Source organism: Nuphar pumila, chromosome 11 (genome assembly GCF_984573655.1).
Source record: "Nuphar pumila chromosome 11, dmNupPumi1.hap1.1, whole genome shotgun sequence".
Classification (NCBI taxonomy): domain Eukaryota; kingdom Viridiplantae; phylum Streptophyta; class Magnoliopsida; order Nymphaeales; family Nymphaeaceae; genus Nuphar; species Nuphar pumila.
The window spans coordinates 88,883,635-88,902,926 of record NC_143259.1 but is presented as its reverse complement, the minus strand read 5'-3'; the positions used below and the strand labels follow the sequence as shown (position 1 = coordinate 88,902,926).

Genomic DNA, 19,292 nt, shown 5'->3' with positions numbered 1-19,292 from the left:
AGGGAATAGGCAACTCTAAAGAGACCAAAGCTATCAAGGCCAAAATCAAAATCCAGCAAGGGGCGGGTCCCGCTGCGCGGTCAGCTGTCAGCAGAATTTTTTTTTTTAAAATTCCGCAGCCCATTTCACAGGGCAAAACTTAAAAAAAAAATCAAAAAATTGGACCAGAATGACCCTGGGTGCGGTCAACGCACCCAGGGTCGGGTTGACCGCATCCGGTGCCGCACCCGCATCGCGTCGACGCGGGTGCGGCACCTGTCTGGCCGAATCCCTGTGACATAGCTGATGTTTGATGATGTCTTATGCAACTCATAGAGACATAAATGCTTCATATGTGATTTTCTTGTTGTATTTTATGCAATTCATCATTGTTTCATGCTATGTCACATGGGTGCGGGTGCGGGAGCGGGAGCGGGTGCGGGTGCGGGTGCGGGTGCGGGGATTCGGCACTTCCAAAAAACCCAGGTGCGGGGGTGCGGCAGGGGCAAAAATGTAAAAAAAAATTATATATATATATATATATATATATAATTTTGAAGTTTTAACAGTTTAACATTTAACAGTAAACATTGTCATAAACTCATAATATGATTCATCATGCATGCAGTATATCAACCTAAATATCAAATTATCAATCAATGCAATCAATGTTACGTGAGGCATCATAATCAAGCAAGCAATGCATTATTTTTTTTTCTTTTATTAGATAACTGATATAATGCTTCTCTAAATATCACTTCTTGATGTTGATAATGTTGCCTTTATGAAACTATGAGAAATTTTCAGTGCCTCAGTATTATGTTTGGATGTTCAGTGTTTTTCTTCATGAAAGAGATTTTCAACTGAGTTTGTTATTGGAATTTTTGTGCTCATCAAGATAATTGTGGCACAGGATGCGATAGCAATTCAGGGAAACTTCCAAATAATATACAGTTTAGAATTAATTCCAGTAATTTTCAGTGTAGTGATGCATTTTGGTATTATTCTTTTCAATTTCTATGGTGTTGTTAACTAGTAATCTGGTATGTGCTCAATTAGGGAGTGGTAGGATTCAGAGCAGAGGTAGCAAAGAGAATGCCAGCAGGGGAGCTACAGAGGGTAGCAGAGGAAGATATGGTACACAAGAATTGGGTTAGAAGAGAGTATCTGGGTGTTCACCCCCAGAAGCAGAAAGGGCTTAACTTTGTTGGTCTCCATGTGCTAGTGGGCCGCCTCCAGGCCGACGACATGCTTGAGCTAGCTCGCTCAGACACCTATGGAACAGGGAATCTCAGGCTCACAGTGGAGCAGAACATCATACTCCCCAATGTTCAGGACTCTCTAGTTGATTCTCTGCTGCAAGAAAGGCTCTTAAAGGAGAGGCTATCTCCATTCCTCGGTTCACTAATAAGTACACTGGTAGCATGCATTGGAAGCCAATTCCGTGGCCAAGCAATCATCGAGACCAAAGGGTAGGCATTGAAGGTGACAGAGGAGCTCGGCCCCTCCCCTATCGACCCAAAAAAAAAAAAAAGATGGGGGAGGGGCTCGGCCCCTCCCCTGTCGACCCAAAAAAAAAAAAAATAGATGGGGGAGGGGCTCGGCCCCTCCCCTGTCGACCCAAAAAAAAAAAACTGATGGGAGAGGGGCTCGGCCCCTCCCCTGTCGACCCAAAAAAAAGAGGTAGATGGGGGAGGGGCTCGGCCCCTCCTGTGCCGAAAAATGAGGGAGCAGGGGAGGCTCAGCCCCTCCCCTGCCGACCCAACAAGAGACCGAGAGAGGGGTGGTGGTGCTCGGCCCCTCCCCAGCCGACCCAAGAAGACAGTGAGAGACATACCTGCGAGCCGAGAGGAGGAGCCGAGAGGAGGAGTCTGGGAGGCGGAGCTGGGGGCGGCGGCGCTGGGGGCGGCGGAGCTGGGGCGGCGATGGGAGAGCTCGAGCTCAGGGGGAGAGAGAGGAGAGATTAGGGCAAAAAATTTTTTTTGCCCTAATCCTCCTCCTTTTCATCGGGGGGGGGGGGGGGAATTTTTTTTCGCCCAAAAATTTGGACAAAAATGACCCTGGGTGCGTTGACCGCACCTAGGGTTGTGTTGACCGCACCCGGTGCCGCACCCGCACGTGATCCCGCGTCGCGTCGCGTCGACGCGGGTGCGGCACCTATTTTGCCGAGTCCCTGTGACATAGGTTTCATGTTTTATGATTTTTGTAGAATTTTTGCTATTTTTTCTGATTTTCATGATTTTTTTTTGGAATTTTTGAAAAAATGTATTAAAAAATTATGATTTTTTGAGATACGATACGTTGAGCCCGATCGATACAGGTAATGATATGATACAACCTTGGAAAAGATAATATTAGACTTTGATTGATCTATTAATTGATACAAAGAAATAAGATTATGACGAATGTTCAAAGCAGGAAATGTATCAGGTAGATATAGACACCCATTACTAGTAGGAATAATGTCGGTTCCTACGTGCGTGATGGGATAATGTTTTCCATCACCAGTAACTATACTATCATTGACATGATAGGGCACAATATTAAAGAGCTTGCTAGAATCACATGTAAGATGTAACATGGTGAGCTGCTTCATAATCAACCAACCATGTATTTTGAGGGGTCCCTTGCACACTTGAAGATGTTGCCCATGTCTGAATGAGCTCGTGATACTATAAATGCTTGGTTGATGGCCAGTGTAAAAGAATAATTGTTTTCTTTACCTGTCTTTATGATTTTTTTCATTTTAGTTGGTAACCTTGTGTGTCTCATCACGATTCACAATTTTATGTTTATTCTTCACATATTTTCTTTCATTATTGACTAAATTTACTCTCTTAATTCTAGTTAGGAAAGATATCCGTGGATGAGATAGAAAAGGAACTAGCTTCAATTGGGATACCAATGGAATCAGTTAAAGCACTTCTGCATATCGTGTCTCTGAAGTCATTACCTGAGTTGGAAGGTTTGCTACAGTATTTCTCTACCTTAAATTTAGTTTTTATTAACAACGAGCCTATACTATTCAAAATTTCATGTCCCTCTGTAAGGGTTTCTGTTATTTTTTTTGCTTGTCTATGAGAATATATGAATATGATAGTAGTAAATGGGGATAAGCTAGATAAAAGCACATCAAATGTTTTTTGTTTGATGAAAAATGTGTTTGCAGTGTGCTATATGATCTTCAAGAGAGAAATTACATGATCACTTTTATCATTTAATGCAGGGCAACTCTATAAAAAATGTTAGAAAGAGTTTCTGCCTGGACTGTTTGATCATCAAAAAAGCTAGTCTCCTAGATACTGATTTACATGGCTTTTGCTCACTCTAAGGAAAATTGTTTATCATGTTTCAAGAAATATGCCCTGGGCATTTTGTTTAAGTGAGAAAAAGTCTAAAAAGTATTAACTTTTTAATTCGTGAAGCATACAACAATGACTCAAGAAGATATTTTATGCTGCGGACAACCAAACCTATCGGAAATGTTTTTGTATGAAAAGTCTATACGAGGTTTAAAGCTATAGCAAAATGATAGGCTTCAAGAATTGTGGTAAAATTATGTTTCATGGATTAAGTTAAAGATAAGCCAAAACATTTGATTGGTAATAGAAAGGCAGTAGGATAAGTTCTAGGATATGCATTATTTTTAATATCCAAAATAACTTGATCAAAACCATTAAAGGCTTGTATCGTGTTGTTGAAACTCATGGTAGAATTATGTATGACCACATGTGCCTTAGTCAGGTTGCATCAATCCCTATTTGTTTCATTCATTATTAAATGATATCATCTAAGATGAAATGATATCATGGTCCTGAGGAGTACGTTGTTTGCATATGATATCTGCATATTTGTTTAATAGCAGAGAAGAGGTTTGAGAAAGAAAGGAAGTGGCTCCTAGCGACCTCATGCTTGAGGGGTGGCACACATTGCTTTTATTCATAGATTATAAAGGATTATGATGGTTGCATAATCTTAATCTATAAGAGTTGCTCATCTAATGTACATTCTTAACCTAATTCAATCAATCTAAGCTTAATCCATGGCATTTATATCACAATTATGCTAGCTCACAAGGTTGCACTACAGATGTATATCCAGTTGTGCAACAAATGTGAACCCTCTTCTAAATAAATATTTTACTTAAAAAAAAGAGAATCCTCATATGAGTCCAGTCTAGATTTACATTCGGATATAGATCTTTAAATTGGCTTTGGATCTAAATTTGAGTCTAGGGTCCGAATACCCAAATACATCATTGGTTGATAGCAAGGTTGTCAAGCTAGGAAGCGGAAGCAGGAAACAATACAGGAAGTGGAAGCGATGCATTTTAAAATGTATAGGAATCGGGAAGCAAGAAATAAAAAAAAACAATATAAGAATTGAATGGGTCGAAATGTAACACAAATAAAAAGTAAAATAAAAGTGACTATTCTTAAATTTCATGATTTTTTAGTGTAAGAATTAGTTTTTAACAAAATCTAAAAATGTTGACTGCCAATTTAGAGAAAGCACATGAAAGTGAGTGAGAAGCGTGAGGGAAAATACATAAAAAAACATGAAAAGTAGAGTGAAAGAACATATAAGAAGAATAGATGAAGCGTGAAAAGCATAGGAGAAGCGTGGGAGAATCGAGATTCTTATCAAGTTTCTAAAATGAGTATTGCGCTTCCGAAGCGAGTTTCTCGAAAGCGAGCTTCCCACCTATCTAAGAAGCTTCCGGTAACTCTGGTTGATAGTATCATACTTATCAAAAATATTAGAAAGATGGACGGTGTAAATAAAAGAAATTAGTAAAAGTGGAAGACCATGCTTGGGTTGCGTTTCAAGTTTTTATCCTTACTATCTCATTTGCTCCACCAGGAGGGAGGCAGTGAGAGGTGATATGAAAAATTGTAAGGTGATCAAGATTGTATCTCTAGATAGGAAGAAAAGCAGAAAGAAGACTTGTAAAGGCATCCCATATAGTTGCAATATGGTGATAAGGCTTCATGTCGATGATGACCAATGCTATCAATATTGTAATATAATATTGTGTGTTTTCTTTCATGTTAAATTCTGAGATTTCTGAAAATTTGGCTATTTTATAAAATTGATAAAATCTTTGATTTTAGGTGCCGTCAGTTGAGTCTGGGCATGGACCATGACCCAAATAAGATTTTGTAATTTTTTTTTGTTTTTGACCTTTAAAATCGAGTGAAATTTGAGCGAAATTCAAGCAAAATTCGGAGGCAAAAATTAGGTAATATTATCATTAGATGCGTCTCAAAATTTTAAAAACATTTATATTTTGTTTTTCTGAATTCAGGCTATGGTTGGCCCAAAAATCACATTTTTAAAAAATAACCCGCCTCGATGTGACTAGTTCTGAATTGGATCGGATCGGATCTGTTTGATCCAAGTTGATATGGATCTAGACCCAATCCAAGACCCATATTAATTGGGATCTAATCCAGGATGAAATCCATATGGATATTGGATATAGATTTAGTTCTTAGATCCATATCTGAAATCCAATTTCAACCAATTTAAAGGTTTAAATTCAATATAAAAATTAAATTGAGTGAAATTCTACGTGAAAAAGACTCTAAGAGGGAGAAGATACCCTCTGAAATTTTATTATTTAATAAATAATTAATTACATATAAAAAATTAACAAATTTTGAAAATTTATTTTGGATATGACTCTACCTATTATGTAGGTTTGATCGTTGTAAAATTTTTCCTTTTCTTTTTAGGGAAAGCGAAAACTCTCGCAAGGTCCACTTGACCTTTTGAAAAGATTTTAAAAAATAACTCGCCTCCGTTTTTAGAAATTACGGGTAAACTGGAAGATGGGGGTCACTTGTTGGTATGAGGTTCAACCGTTCGTGACGCCTTTACTAGGGGTAATAAAACCAAAGATCGAATTTATACCTTTACTTTGCCTAAATTTGTCTAAAAAATTATTCTAAGTCCTAAAATGCACATAGAATCATGCTTGTGCTATGATTTTGAACTTTGAAAATATGTATGCTTTTGGAAAGATTTCATAAATCCAAGTGATTTTGAAATGGAATTGAAAATATCCTTTAAGAAATGGAAGAATTGAACTTGAATTGAAAAGTTTAAATTGTAAATGAATTTGGAAGTTGAAATCGAAATTTGAAATTTGAAACTTGAAATCTAAATTGAAAATGAAATTTGAAATCGAAATTTGAAATCGAAAAATGGAATTGAAAAAAATTGAAATTGAAATTGAAATTGAAATTGAAATTGAAATTGAAATTGAAATTGAAATTGAGATTTTGAAAGATTGAAATTGAGAATGAAATTGCAAGTTGAAGTCGAATTTGGATTTGAAAGTTGAAAGGGAAATTTAACTTGAAATTGAACTTCTGAAATCGAAAATGAAATTAAAGTTTAGAGTGAAGAATTGAGTTTGAAATTTTAAGTTTGAAAATGGAAATCAAAATTGAATTTTAAATTGAATTTTACTTTGAATTTTGAGATTTGAAAATCAAATTTGAATTTGAGGTTTATTTTAAAAATTGAGTTTGGAATTTAAGATTTAAATTGAAATTGGAATTGAAATTTGAAAATCAAAATTTGGAATTGAAGTGGAAAATTGAAATTGAAAATTAAAATTATTTTGAAAAGAGGATTTTTAGAAGATTCGAAAGTTTGAAAATACTTTGAATAAACTTGAAAATATTTCGAAAATGAATTGGAATAAACTTGAATTTATCTTGAAAATGTTTTGAACTAAAAATTGAAAATGTTTTAAAAGTGATTTGAAATAAACTTGAAAAATGATTTAAAAATGAATCGGAATAAAATCGAAAATGTTTTGATAATAAATTAGAATAAAGAATTTCGAAAATCACTTGAAAAATATTTTGGAATTGAGAATATGTTGAATGATTTTGAAAATGGAAAATAATGATGCAATTTTACCTTAAATGGTGAATATATTAAAAGGAGTTTTGAAAGAATTCAATTGAGAGTTATTTGAAATTTGAATTAAAAGCGAATTTCATGCTTTTATAGAATTAAAATAAGATTAAATTTTTATATATTCATGACTATTGCCATAATTATATTTTGATTTAATCTTTATTTGAATTCCAATAAAGAATGAAATAAATTTTGTGCCTTTATAGAATTAAAACAAGATTAAATTTTTATATATTCATGACTATGGCCACAAATACACTTTGAATTAATCTTTATTTGAATTCTAATAAAGGAAGAAAATGAACTCTTGAAATATAATGATTTTTTGAAAATTGACCTAAGAGTATAGGTCGATTTTTTATTTAATAAAGAATAATAATTTTAAGTATTATTCGTATTGTAACTATGACCGTAAATACAAATTTTACTTAGTTTTATTTATCTTTTATTAAAATGATGCACGTGCCATTCGTGTTTTCCATAGTGTATTTAAAATAAAAGACAAAATACAACAATCAATTATGAGAAATTAAAATTAATCTATATGCTCATTCATTCTAAACTAGGCATAAAGTAAATTTCCAATTAATGAAATTATTACAACCTTTGAATTAATTACAATAATTGAAAAGGAAATAAAATGTAAATTCTTGTAAAATTAGCAAACATATTAGAAATAAATGTAGGCATTTATGGATTTCTTCAATTATTGAAAAATATATCCAAATTAGCCTTTTATGTAAAAAAAAAGAAAAAGAAAAATTAAACAAAATAAAAAGCAAATGATGCATGACTTTACAAAATATTTGAAAATGATGTTTTGGAGTTTCAATTTTTGAAATTTAGGTTTGAAATGGGTAAATACACTTTAACATTTGAATTTAAAATGAATTTAACCTTGAAATTGAGGTTTTCATGAAAATATCTTGAAAATGATTGAAATAAAAGACAAATAAGCTCTAAAATTTGTTTAAAATGAAGTTAAGGCATTCTAAGTTGATAAAAGATATTTTTAATTCATGAAATACATGAATTGTATTTGAAAATTGAATTTAAAATTGTTAAAATGCCCAATTTAACAAAATAATGCCTTTTACAAAATTGGTTTTGAAAAATGCAATGGATGAATGGTCAAATGATTAAAAATTTATAAATTTTATATAGATAGACTCGACTTAAAATGAAAGAAAACCTTTTTTATAAATTTTGAAAATGAGTTTTCATTAGAGATGACACATCTAAACAAGTTGATAAAATTTAAGAAATGCTTAATGAAATAAAATGATAAGGTTTTGATTTTTGATCAGAATAAAAATCTATAGAAATTGCTGAAAATTTACAGATATAAACTAGACATGCAAAGGAGAAAGCTCCAATTTACAAATCTAGAAAATGATCTCCCATTGGGGAGATCCAATCCAATCAAATTGACCAAAAACCTGTAAAAGCATGTGAAAGAAAATCAACATGGTTATGGTTTTTTATCCGAATGACAAATGAAAAGTTGCTGAAAGTTTATGAAAATTAACATGCATAAACTAGACATTCTAAGGAGAAATTTTCTTTTTACAGATTTGAAAAATGATCTCCCATTGGAGAGATATGAATGCAACAAGTTGATCTTGGGCCTGAGCAATGCCTGCGATTGCAAACATACAGGGTCCTGACTTAAAATGTAAAAGAAATAGAAATCCTTCATAGAAATGGATGAAAATTTACAGATATAAAATAAACATTCAAATGAAAAAAATCCCTTTACAGATTTAAAAAATGATCTCCCATTAGGGAGATATGACTCTGACAAAATGGGCTAAAAACCGGACCATAAAAGTGACACAGTATAACAGGGTTGCGGTTTTTAACCAAAATCGGGTTTGAAAACACCATAGAAATTGATGAAAATTGACATAGACAAACTAGAGTCAATGCTAGAGACATCCCTTTTTACAGATTTGAAAGATCATTTCTCGTTAGAGAGAAATCACTCCAACAAGTTGGTTCAATTTCAGGGAAAATTCGGACGACCCAAAATGATAGGATCCGAATCCCGATTTTTTTGAGGGATCAAACCCACTCAGAATGATCTGATTTTTGGTGGATATCCCGAAAATATATGCATGAAGATGCAATAAAAAAACCAGATCAAAATAACATCTAATTATATGCGAATTGATGAGATAAAAAATAGACCAGAATGAAAAATAGCATCTAAACATGATTGAGTAGAATAAAACCTCATTAATGAATTGATCTAAGGATCAAACATGAGATCTATTATTTCAAATAATAAAAGATGATGAAAATGATGCAAAAACATAATCAAAACATTTAAGAATGAAATTAAAAGCATTGGGGCATAAATTGAAATTGATTTAACCCATTGAATATGAGATTCGATTATTGAAGATCAAATCCCAATTCCAAATGGCTAGAATGAAAATGCACAAAGTAAATATCAAATTGAATGAATCAAAAGCATGAAATGAAAATTAACATGGAACTAAGATAGATCTACATTCTATCTTTTGAAATTAGCAAGAAATTGAGAAAAGATCTAATTTACAAAAAAAATTGCAAAAGAAAAGAAGAGAGAAGAAAAGAAAAAAAATCAAAAGAGGGGAGAATGAGGCCTACCTTGGGCTGAAGAAGGCTTGGAGCTTCTAAAAAATGGCGTTAACTTTAAGGATGACGGAAGGAAGGAGAGAGAGAGAGAGAAGAGGAGAAAGAGAGAATTCTTTTTTATTCTATCAATTTTTCAACTTATGAAAGGAGAGACCCCAATGGGTCAATTTATAGCTTGAAATGGGGGCATTTTGGGCATCAAATTTTAAGATATTTTCTCAAAGTTGGCGCCAACCCCATGTGGGTATTTCCTCTTTTTGCAAATGGGCAAAAGAGTGATTTTGGCAAAAGATGCACATGTGGCACCCCTTTTGCAAGTGGGTGCCCACGTGGGTCTTTTTGAAGTTTTGTAAATGGGTAGAAGGGGAATTTGATGAAAATTTTGATACATGGCATCACTTGGCAAATGATGCCCATGTGTGTTTTTAAAAGCAAGAAGGGTTTTTAAAGGTGGATTTTAAAAACAACTTTGGTTTGTTTTTGAAAATACCAAGTGATGCCCCTTTGAAAATATATTTTTTGATTTTTGATTTTAAAATCAAGATGAAAAGTGAAATAAAATATGAGAAATAAAAAGGAAAACTTGGAAATAATTGGATTCAAAAATCCAATTTTGATTCTTGAAAATCCAAATTGGGTTAAAACCGGATCCAGATTGAATTTTTAGATTTTTTTGCAAAAATATTGAATTTGGATTTGAATTTCAAAGATTATTTTTGAAATTGGGGATAAAAATTGGATTTTGATTTTGAATTTGAAATCCCCAAATTGATTTTGATTAAAAATTGGATTTTGAAATTGAATTTGGATCCATTTTGATATTTCGAAATCCCAATTGAATTATGAACTGGATCTAGGGTATTTTTCAAAGGATTTTTATAAAATGATGGATTTTGAATTTTGAAATTCAAGGATTGATTTTGAAATTAGGATAAAAAATGAATTTTGAAAATGATCTTTATCCGAGGTTTTGAAAAATATTGGATCTGGATCTCGATTTGAAGGAAATTGGTTCGAAATGGGAATCAAACCCTGAATATGGATTTCTGAAGAATTTGAAAATGAAAAACCCCAAATTCATAATGAAAATTGGGATTTTCGATTTGGATCTTGGATCCAACTCAGAGAATGAAATTGGATCTTGGACCTGGATCAGAATCCAAGAAGTAAAAATTGGATCTCAGATATTAGGTGAATCCGAGTTCAAATTGGTTCATCTAACCTTCTCAATGGACCAGAAGGTGAATCTAGACTGAAATGGATCAGAAATGATTAATTGGATCCTGGATATTTGATGGGATATTGCATGTTAAAAGGGAAAATTGGACTCTGAATATGGATTATAGAATGAATCTGATGAAAAATCCAGATCCGGGATGAAAATTGGACACCAGATCCAGTATTGGATCCACTATCCGAATAAAAAATGAATTGGATCTCGAATATTGATGAAATATCAGATAAAGAAATTGATCCGAGTCCGAATTTGGGACTTGTTCCAGTTCAAAAATTGTTGGAAACGATTTTCTGAAGGAATTTTTATTTTTTGGTTTTTGTCTTGCAGGGGCAGAAACACGGTACTAGATTGATTTAAACTAATTTGAATTGGACAAGGTTAAAATGAACTGAATCAGAAGCCAGTTATACTCAGGTGAACTAAATCTTAAGCTAGAACACTAGCTCAACCAGTTGGGGTTAGCTCAATTTGGACTGAATTGAGCTGAAATGAGTTAAAACGAAGGTCCGAGTGTGTAAGAAGTGACTTTAAACTGGAACTAGACCATTCAAACTCTTGAGAAACTTAGATTAGACTCTTGGGGATAGGATCTACTGGATTTGGCTGACTCGGGGACAGTCTGGCTAAAATTCGAGCTAAAAATGAGCTTATTTCGCAAGAAATAAACTAATTTTAGCTGAAATGGTCAGAAATGATCAGGATTCACTCATCGTGAGCTCAGGGGAGCTAGAAATGACAGACATTCTAACTGTTATGAACTTAGAAATGAGCTTGACTAGGTTTAACTGACAAAAAGGATAAGGGTGACTCAGGGGTAAAATGATAATTTTATCGATGAAATGAGGGTAAAAGTTGGCCTCTAGACTAGGATGAACCTAAGGGTGAGACTCTATACTGCCCTGTAGGGGTTTAACATCTACGAAAAGGAATGTCCGGAATGAACTTGAAAAATTTGGGGTGTTTACAGTAGGGATTCTAGAAGGGAGCGTCACCCTCTAAAAGAGCCCACATGTAGTTAAAGTAAAATAATAAAAATAATAAAATAATGAGAAAGTTAGAAAAATGGAAAAGAAGGTCAGTAGAACTCTATCCCTAACCAAATGGGAATCCCTAGAGGGGCGTCACCTTCTAGAGGAGCCCATAACTATTTAAGACTCAAAAAGGAAAATTTCAAGAATGAAAGAGAGAAAAAAGGAGAGAGAGAGAGAGAGAGAGAGAGAGAGAGAGAGAAGGAAAGAAGGAAAAAAAAGGAGGAAGGAGGAAGGAGGAAGGAGGAAGGAGGAAAAAGATCTTTCGTTTTGAGCATCTGACAAAATTTTTTCGCTCTTTTTTCATCTTCGATCGAAGGTTCTGGTTCTTATATTGATTCAAACGGGGAGAAATAACCTAAATCAAGTTTATGTGATGTTTTTGGTGGAAAAAGAAGAAAAGTAAATCTGATTATATATATATATATATTTATATGCAGATGTATTTTTTATGAAGGATGATTTTCACTATGTATAAAAAATCTGATTTTATACCTGTCGTTCTATTGAAATCATGCAATGAACATGTAGAGGCTATTTCATGTTTTGATAGGCATGTCGAATTTTCTGTACATGCATTGCAAAAATACAAATGAATGCAATAAAATCAGATTTGTTGAACTCGTGTGCATACTATATATATATTCATCAGTTCAGACCTGCCATGTGTACCTGTGGACAGATCTACCAACAGTATATGTGGACAGATCTGGACAAATCTGTCGATTTTCATAGGTGCGTAAATCTGGTCTAGATCTGCTGAATTTTTTATTATGCGAATCTGACCAGACCGTATTCAAGCACATCCGATTTGAATCAGATCTGCCGAGTGAAAGAACTAGGCAGATCTGGTTTGGATCTGTTGAATATATATATATATATATATATATATATATATATTTATTTATTTATTTTCTGGACTTCGATTCAGATATGTCCAGTTGTATGCACCTGCATTCAAATGTGTTTTGATGTCTTATTGAACATGTTCTTAAGAGTTGTCTATTGAATGTGTTTTTTTTTGAGATGTCATATTGAATGTCCTTTTTTTAGGAACTGTGCATGATGTTATAGGGTTCTGATCAGACCCGAGAGTATACTGTTTTGGGTACTGATCAGACCTAAAATATGTGCAGAACTGGGTGCTGATTATACCCGAAAGTATATTATTTTCGGGTACTGATCAGACCCAAAATATGTGTGGAACTGGGTGCTGATCAGACCCGAAAATTTATTGTTTTCAGGTACTGATCAGACCCAGAATACATGCAGAATTGGGCGCTGATCAAACCCGAAAATATATTGTTTTCGAGTACTGGTCAGACCCAAAACACAGGTAGTATTGGCGTCTGATCAGACCTGAAACTACCTAGTTTTTTGGTACTGCTCAAACCCAAACACATGCGGTATTGGGTGCTGACCATACCCAAAACAGATGCAGTTTTTGGGTGACTGATCAGACCCAAATACATGCTGATCGGACTGGTTTACATGAGGATGTTGATAACTATGTTTGCAAGATTGTTACCAAGATGTGTTTATATATGTGCAGAAAATCAGTGATGGTTTAAAATGGTTTCGGAAATAACTATGTTTGAATAGTTGTATGCGTGTATGTTATTTCTCTGCATAGATATAAAATAGCGTATGTTATTTCTCTGCATAGATATAAAATAGCCATGTATTTTTTCAGCATGATGTGCTCTGCATAATCATGCATCAGGAGATTATTTCCAGCATGTTATTTCTCTGCATAAATATGCTTCAGCAGAGTATTTTCAGCATGTTATTTCTTTGCATAAATATGCATTAGCAGAGTATTTTCAGCATGTTATTTTTCTCTCTCTATATATGCATTAAACATGTGATTTGTTCGGCTTTCGGTGGGCTATTGTAGGGCAGACCAATGCTGCACGTTTATGTGCTGCATTGTTTGTTGTCTACCGCCTTTGGGCTGCATGTTTTCTGCATGAGATGTCCTGTGCATCGTAGCAACATAGGAATGACTCGGTGGTTATGTTCTATATTTCGAGTATGCTCAAATTGGTTACATGAATGACAAAAATGTTCATTGGTTATGTATGATCATGCAAATAAATATTTTGTTGCCATAGATGTGAATATCATGAACACAAAATTTCTTAAGTTATTTTGATGTTGCACTAAAATGATAATGTTAGCTATTAAGGTTAAAAGAGAGTGTTATAGAAATCTAAGTAAGAGTCGTGATAATGAGAATTTGGAGAAGTATATGATAGCAAAGAAGGAAGCTAAAAAAGTTGTTCGAAACGCGAGGGCTAAGGTATATAAGGAGGTTTATGACAAGTTGGGTACCAAAGAAGGCGAGAAGGATATTTATAGGCTTGCAAAGATGAGAGATAGGAAATCGAAGGATTTGGGTATGGTTAGATGTATCAAAGATGAAACGCAAAGGGTTTTAGTCAAAGATGAGGAGATTAAGGAGAGATGGAAAGATTATTTTGATAAGCTATTTAATGATAGTCATGCTCAAGATCTTGGAGACTTCTCCATTCCTTTTCATGAGATAAATCGTGACTTCATGTGCAAGATTCAAAAGAAAGAAATTGCAGAGGCTTTGAAGAAAATGAAATCAAGAAGGGCAGTTGGCCCAGATGGTATACCTATCGAGGCTTGGAAATGCTTGGGAGAGAAAGGTTTAGAATGGTTGACAAATCTTTTTAACTTGATTTGGCGAACAAATAAGATGCCTAATGAGTGGAGGAAGAGTACTTTGGTGCCTTTATATAAGAATAAGGGTGATATACAAGATTGCACAAACTATCGTGGTATAAAACTCATGAGTCATACTATGAAACTTTGGGAGAGGGTGATTGAGTCTAGGTTGAGGAAGGTTGTCATGATATCGGAGAATCAATTTGGTTTTATGCCTGGAAGATCAACTATGGAAGCTATACATCTTCTTAGACAACTTATTGAAAGATATAGAGAGAGGAACAAAGATTTGCATATGGTTTTTATTGATTTAGAGAAGGCATACGATAGAGTACCTAGGGACGTTCTCTGGTGGACAATGATGAAGAAAGGTGTTTCTCTCAAGTACATTAGTATAATTAAAGATATGTATGAAGGAGTAGTAACCAATGTCCGCACTTGTGGAGGGGTGACAACCAATTTTCCGATAACGGTTGGGTTACATCAAGGATCTGCTTTAAGCCCTTTCCTATTTGCGATAGTGATGGATGAGCTTACGAGATCAATTCAAGAAAATGTACCGTGGTGTATGTTGTTTGCTGATGATATTGTTTTGATTGATGAGTCTAGAGCTGGGGTTAATGCTAAGTTAGAATTATGGAGACAGACATTGGAAGCTAGAGGTTTTAAGTTGAGTAAGAGTAAGACTGAATATATGGAATGTCGGTTTAGTAAGCAACGAAGTAGTGATGGGAGTGTAGTGAAGCTTGGTGAGCAAGATATACCGGTGAATGATTATTTCAAATATTTGGGATCCATCATTCAAAAGTATGGAGAAATTGATGGAGATGTAAATCATAGGATAAAGGTTGGGTGGATGAAATGGAAAAGTGCTACTGGAGTGCTGTGCGATCGTAGAATGCCATTGCGGTTGAAGGGAAAGTTTTATAGGACGACTATTAGACCCGCTTTACTATATGGTACGGAATGTTGGGCTGCCAAGAGACATCATATTCAAAAAATGAGTGTAGCTGAGATGCGGATGCTTAGATGGATGTGTGGAAATACAATAAAAGATAAGATTCGGAACGAAGAGATACGTAAGAAGGTAGGTGTTGCACCCATTGAAAATAAGATGCGAGAGAATCATTTACGGTGGTTTGGACATATTCGGCGAAGGCCTAATGATGCTCCAGTTAGAAGGTTGGAGAAATGGGAAAATATATTAGTTAAAAGAGGTCGGGGTAGGCCTAGGAAGACTTGGATGGAAATGATAGGAAAGGATATGAATGCTTTGAACCTCACCGAGGACATGGCGTTGGATAGAAATGATTGGAGGAAAAGGATTCATGTGGAAGACCCAAAATGAATTTCTTTTTTGGTTCATATCGCTGACCCCAATTGTTTTGGGATGAAGGCGTAGTTGTTGTTGTTGTTGTTACTAAAATGATAATGTACATGTTGGGATGTTATGCATACAATGAATCATGAAAAGTGCATATTGCAAGCATTTGTTTATATGCATAGGCAAATTGTTTATATGTATATTCTTGTTGTGTGTGAATGAATGTGCATTGTGGACATGTTTGAATAACTGTGTGCGTGTATGTTCAATGAGGATTTTGCATAAGATGCATCAATGGTCAGATGTGAACCACTCTAAGCCGTGTAGGCCAAGAGCATGTGTTGCTCTAAGATTTGTTTTTGTTACGACAATGAAGCCATACATGATACTTCAAGTACAAGGTTTTGATGATGAGCAAGTGGAATCAACTGCATTTCAGCTAAGGCTATGAAGAAATTGAAGAATTCGATGAAGAATCTTTGAAGACTAGTGTGCAAATGTTTAATTCATTAAAATTGTTAGATTCTTGTAAGAGCCTTACTTAGAGTGCATATTTAGGTTGCATTTCCCCTTAAAAATCTTTAGAAAAACTTTTCTAAAAGAAACCCTCTTGAATTACTTTGGACCCCACCAATACGGGTAACCATTCGATACTTACAACCTTGGTAAAAGATTTTGGGGGTCTGTTTGGACCCTTAAAATGTGTTCTAAAAAAACTCTTATAAAATTTACCATGTTTTGCAAGTTTCACCTATTTAATAAGTTGTTGCCAACTCATGTATATGTGAATTTTCATGTTTCTTGGGAGTCAAATGTGGGGGAAACACGAGTAGGATTTATCTATTTCTATAAAAAATGTATTGTACCTAAAATCCATTAAATTGTGCAACTATAAACAATTGTGTTGTGATAGGAAAGGGCATATTTGTCCTATTTGTGGTTGACTAGGTTTGACCACCAGATCTGGAGTTGACTGGGAAGAACTCTGTGTTATAGTGGCTAGGGGTGGGCTGAATAGTGGCCCAACCCGCTAATGGATTGGGCCGGGCGCGGTCAACCCCAGCCGGTCAATTGACGGGCCAGGCCAAAGGCCCGGATTCGGGCCAGCCCATTAGGAAAAACCTTGGCCCACGGCCCGCCCATTATGCTCGTGGGCCTAAACGGGTCGGGCTTGGCTGAATATATATATATATATATATATATATATATATATATATATATATATATATATATATATATATATATATATATATATATATATATATATTAGGGCTGGGCCAGGCCAGTGCCCGCCTCTAGTAGTTGCACTTTTGTAATACTTTACCATGTAAAGGAATAAAGGATAGAGGGGTCAATAGAAACTCCTATTCTCATTGCCCTAAACCCTTCTCTCTCAGTGGCTTCTCACCCGATTCTTCTCTCCACATTTCTTCACCCATTTTTAGTAAAATGTAGCTCACCAACATTTAATATAGAAATCGTGTTGTGAAAAGCGTTGAGGCGTAGCGAGACGCTCCACCAAAATCTGAGGCGAGGCGTAAAGTGTAAGCCTCAATTTTTTTTTAAATAAAAAAACTATAAAAATTATTTAAAATTATAAACAAATAAAAATTGCTTTATTGATAAAGCAACAACCATCGTAAAATCAGTAATTTCACTGGTGACAAAATAATATACATGAAAAACATGATGCATCTTTCCTGCACCAACACCCATACCAAACCCTATAGGGTCAACGTATGGTGATAAACAAGGAGGTCCGATTAGAACCTGGGTCAAATTCAAAAGCACTGACTAATATATGGAGCTGGGTATGGTTTATAAAATTTCATGGGGCCCGACCCCAGTTTTGACTAAGATCCACAACTTTTCAATGTAAAAAATATAAATGATATTATTTTACTGGTTATGGTTAGAGTTTGGTTATGCAATTCCTATATGGTTATGTAATACCTATAAGAAAACATTTCTTCACCTGAACTTGTCTTCAGCTTGTATAATAGAGATTTTTGCATTAAAACTTAAATGTCACCTAAGGTATCTGATGCTTGAAACTAGAACACAATCTAGATAAGGTCAAATTGTTAAACACATCATTATATAAATATGTGCACATCATATAAACCTATAGTAAACGCCAAACAGCCAATACAAACATCCAAATAACGACATTGCTTTCTATGTCAATTTCAGCAGGTATAAATCCAAAGAAAAGAGAACCTCATCAACCTACTCATAGAAACAATTCGTTAAACAATAACAGCATGCAAATCTCTTACCCAGGAAAACTGTCCTCCATGGAACTTGTTGTTCTGGTCTGCCAAATGTGAATCAAGAGGGGTCAGCTTCAGCAACCCCGGAGCGGCAATCTTATTACCCATACGGCCAGCGAAGCCAGTCTTCGTCTTCCCATCTTTGTCAGTGAACAATGTGCAAATCAGGATCAAATACGTATCTGTTGTTCCCAATATCCATTTCCCATCATAAGTTACATCAACATGAGTAATCGGAGACCCAAGTCCTGGAAATGCCGTCTTAGCCATCCTCATCGAACGATCTGAGTACAGACGGATCTTGCCATCAGCCGAACCAACCACAATGCACCCATCACCAGTGGTGGCAAAACACAGGAATTTGGTATTACTAGCAAATTGATGCCCATCTGCCCAGTGTAGAACAGGACCATCTAGTTGCTGGACCACCCCGTTGCGATCACGCATATCCCACCTACAAAGCCTCCTATCATCTAGACCCTGAAAAGAAGTCGTCGTTATGTATATGCAGGACCCGACCCGATTCATATACTGGATCGGGTCCAGACCCAATCAATGTATAATGTATATTAGCATGTTGTTAAGGGGTATTTCAGTACCCTAGTATTATATACTCATCATATAAATAGAATGAAGGGCACAACTACAGATGAGTGACGCACTTTCTCTGGAATCTCTCTCTCTCTCTCTCCATGATAGGTCTGAAGACAGATCAAGGACTCCCTTCTTACATGGTATCAGAGCAGCGTGACGTCTGGGAGTGAAGAGCTGCCTCGTCTTTATCCTATCAACATGACAGTCGACAGGCGCGTGGATCTAACCACGTTTGGATGTAGAAGGCTTGATCTCGGTTTCACGGTGACATCTCTCGTTTTGGTTTCACGATGACAGGCACGTGAATCTGTGTTTCTCGTCATAGGTTCCTCTCTCTTAACTCGACCCCTTGTGTTTCTCGTCACAGGTTCTTCCCTTGTGTTTCTCGTCATAAGTTACAGGTTCCTCTCTCTTAACTCGACTCCTGTGTTTCTCGTCACAGGTTCCTCTTTTTTAATCTGAAACCATACTTCTGGTTTTATTTCAGATCACTATGGTTTTTCTGTTTCAATACATTATTTGCTGTTTTCAATACATTATTCTATGCTGAGTACAGAGAATAAAACCTCTGTTGTTTCATGGGTTCTGAACCTATTTTATCCTTT

General features: G+C 35.2%; 1 protein-coding gene across 3 annotated transcripts in view; it reads left to right on the top strand.

Moving 5' to 3' along the window:
- Positions 1 to 19,292, top strand: part of LOC149822468 (histidine--tRNA ligase, chloroplastic/mitochondrial-like) — a 78,029-nt gene that overhangs the window by 44,460 nt on the left and 14,277 nt on the right. For all 3 annotated transcript variants that reach the window (XM_089981553.1, XM_089981552.1, XM_089981551.1), the window contains exon 8: positions 2,827 to 2,944. In XM_089981553.1, coding sequence (XP_089837679.1) covers positions 2,827 to 2,944 — 118 coding nt within the window. The remainder of the gene's footprint in view (positions 1 to 2,826; positions 2,945 to 19,292) is intronic.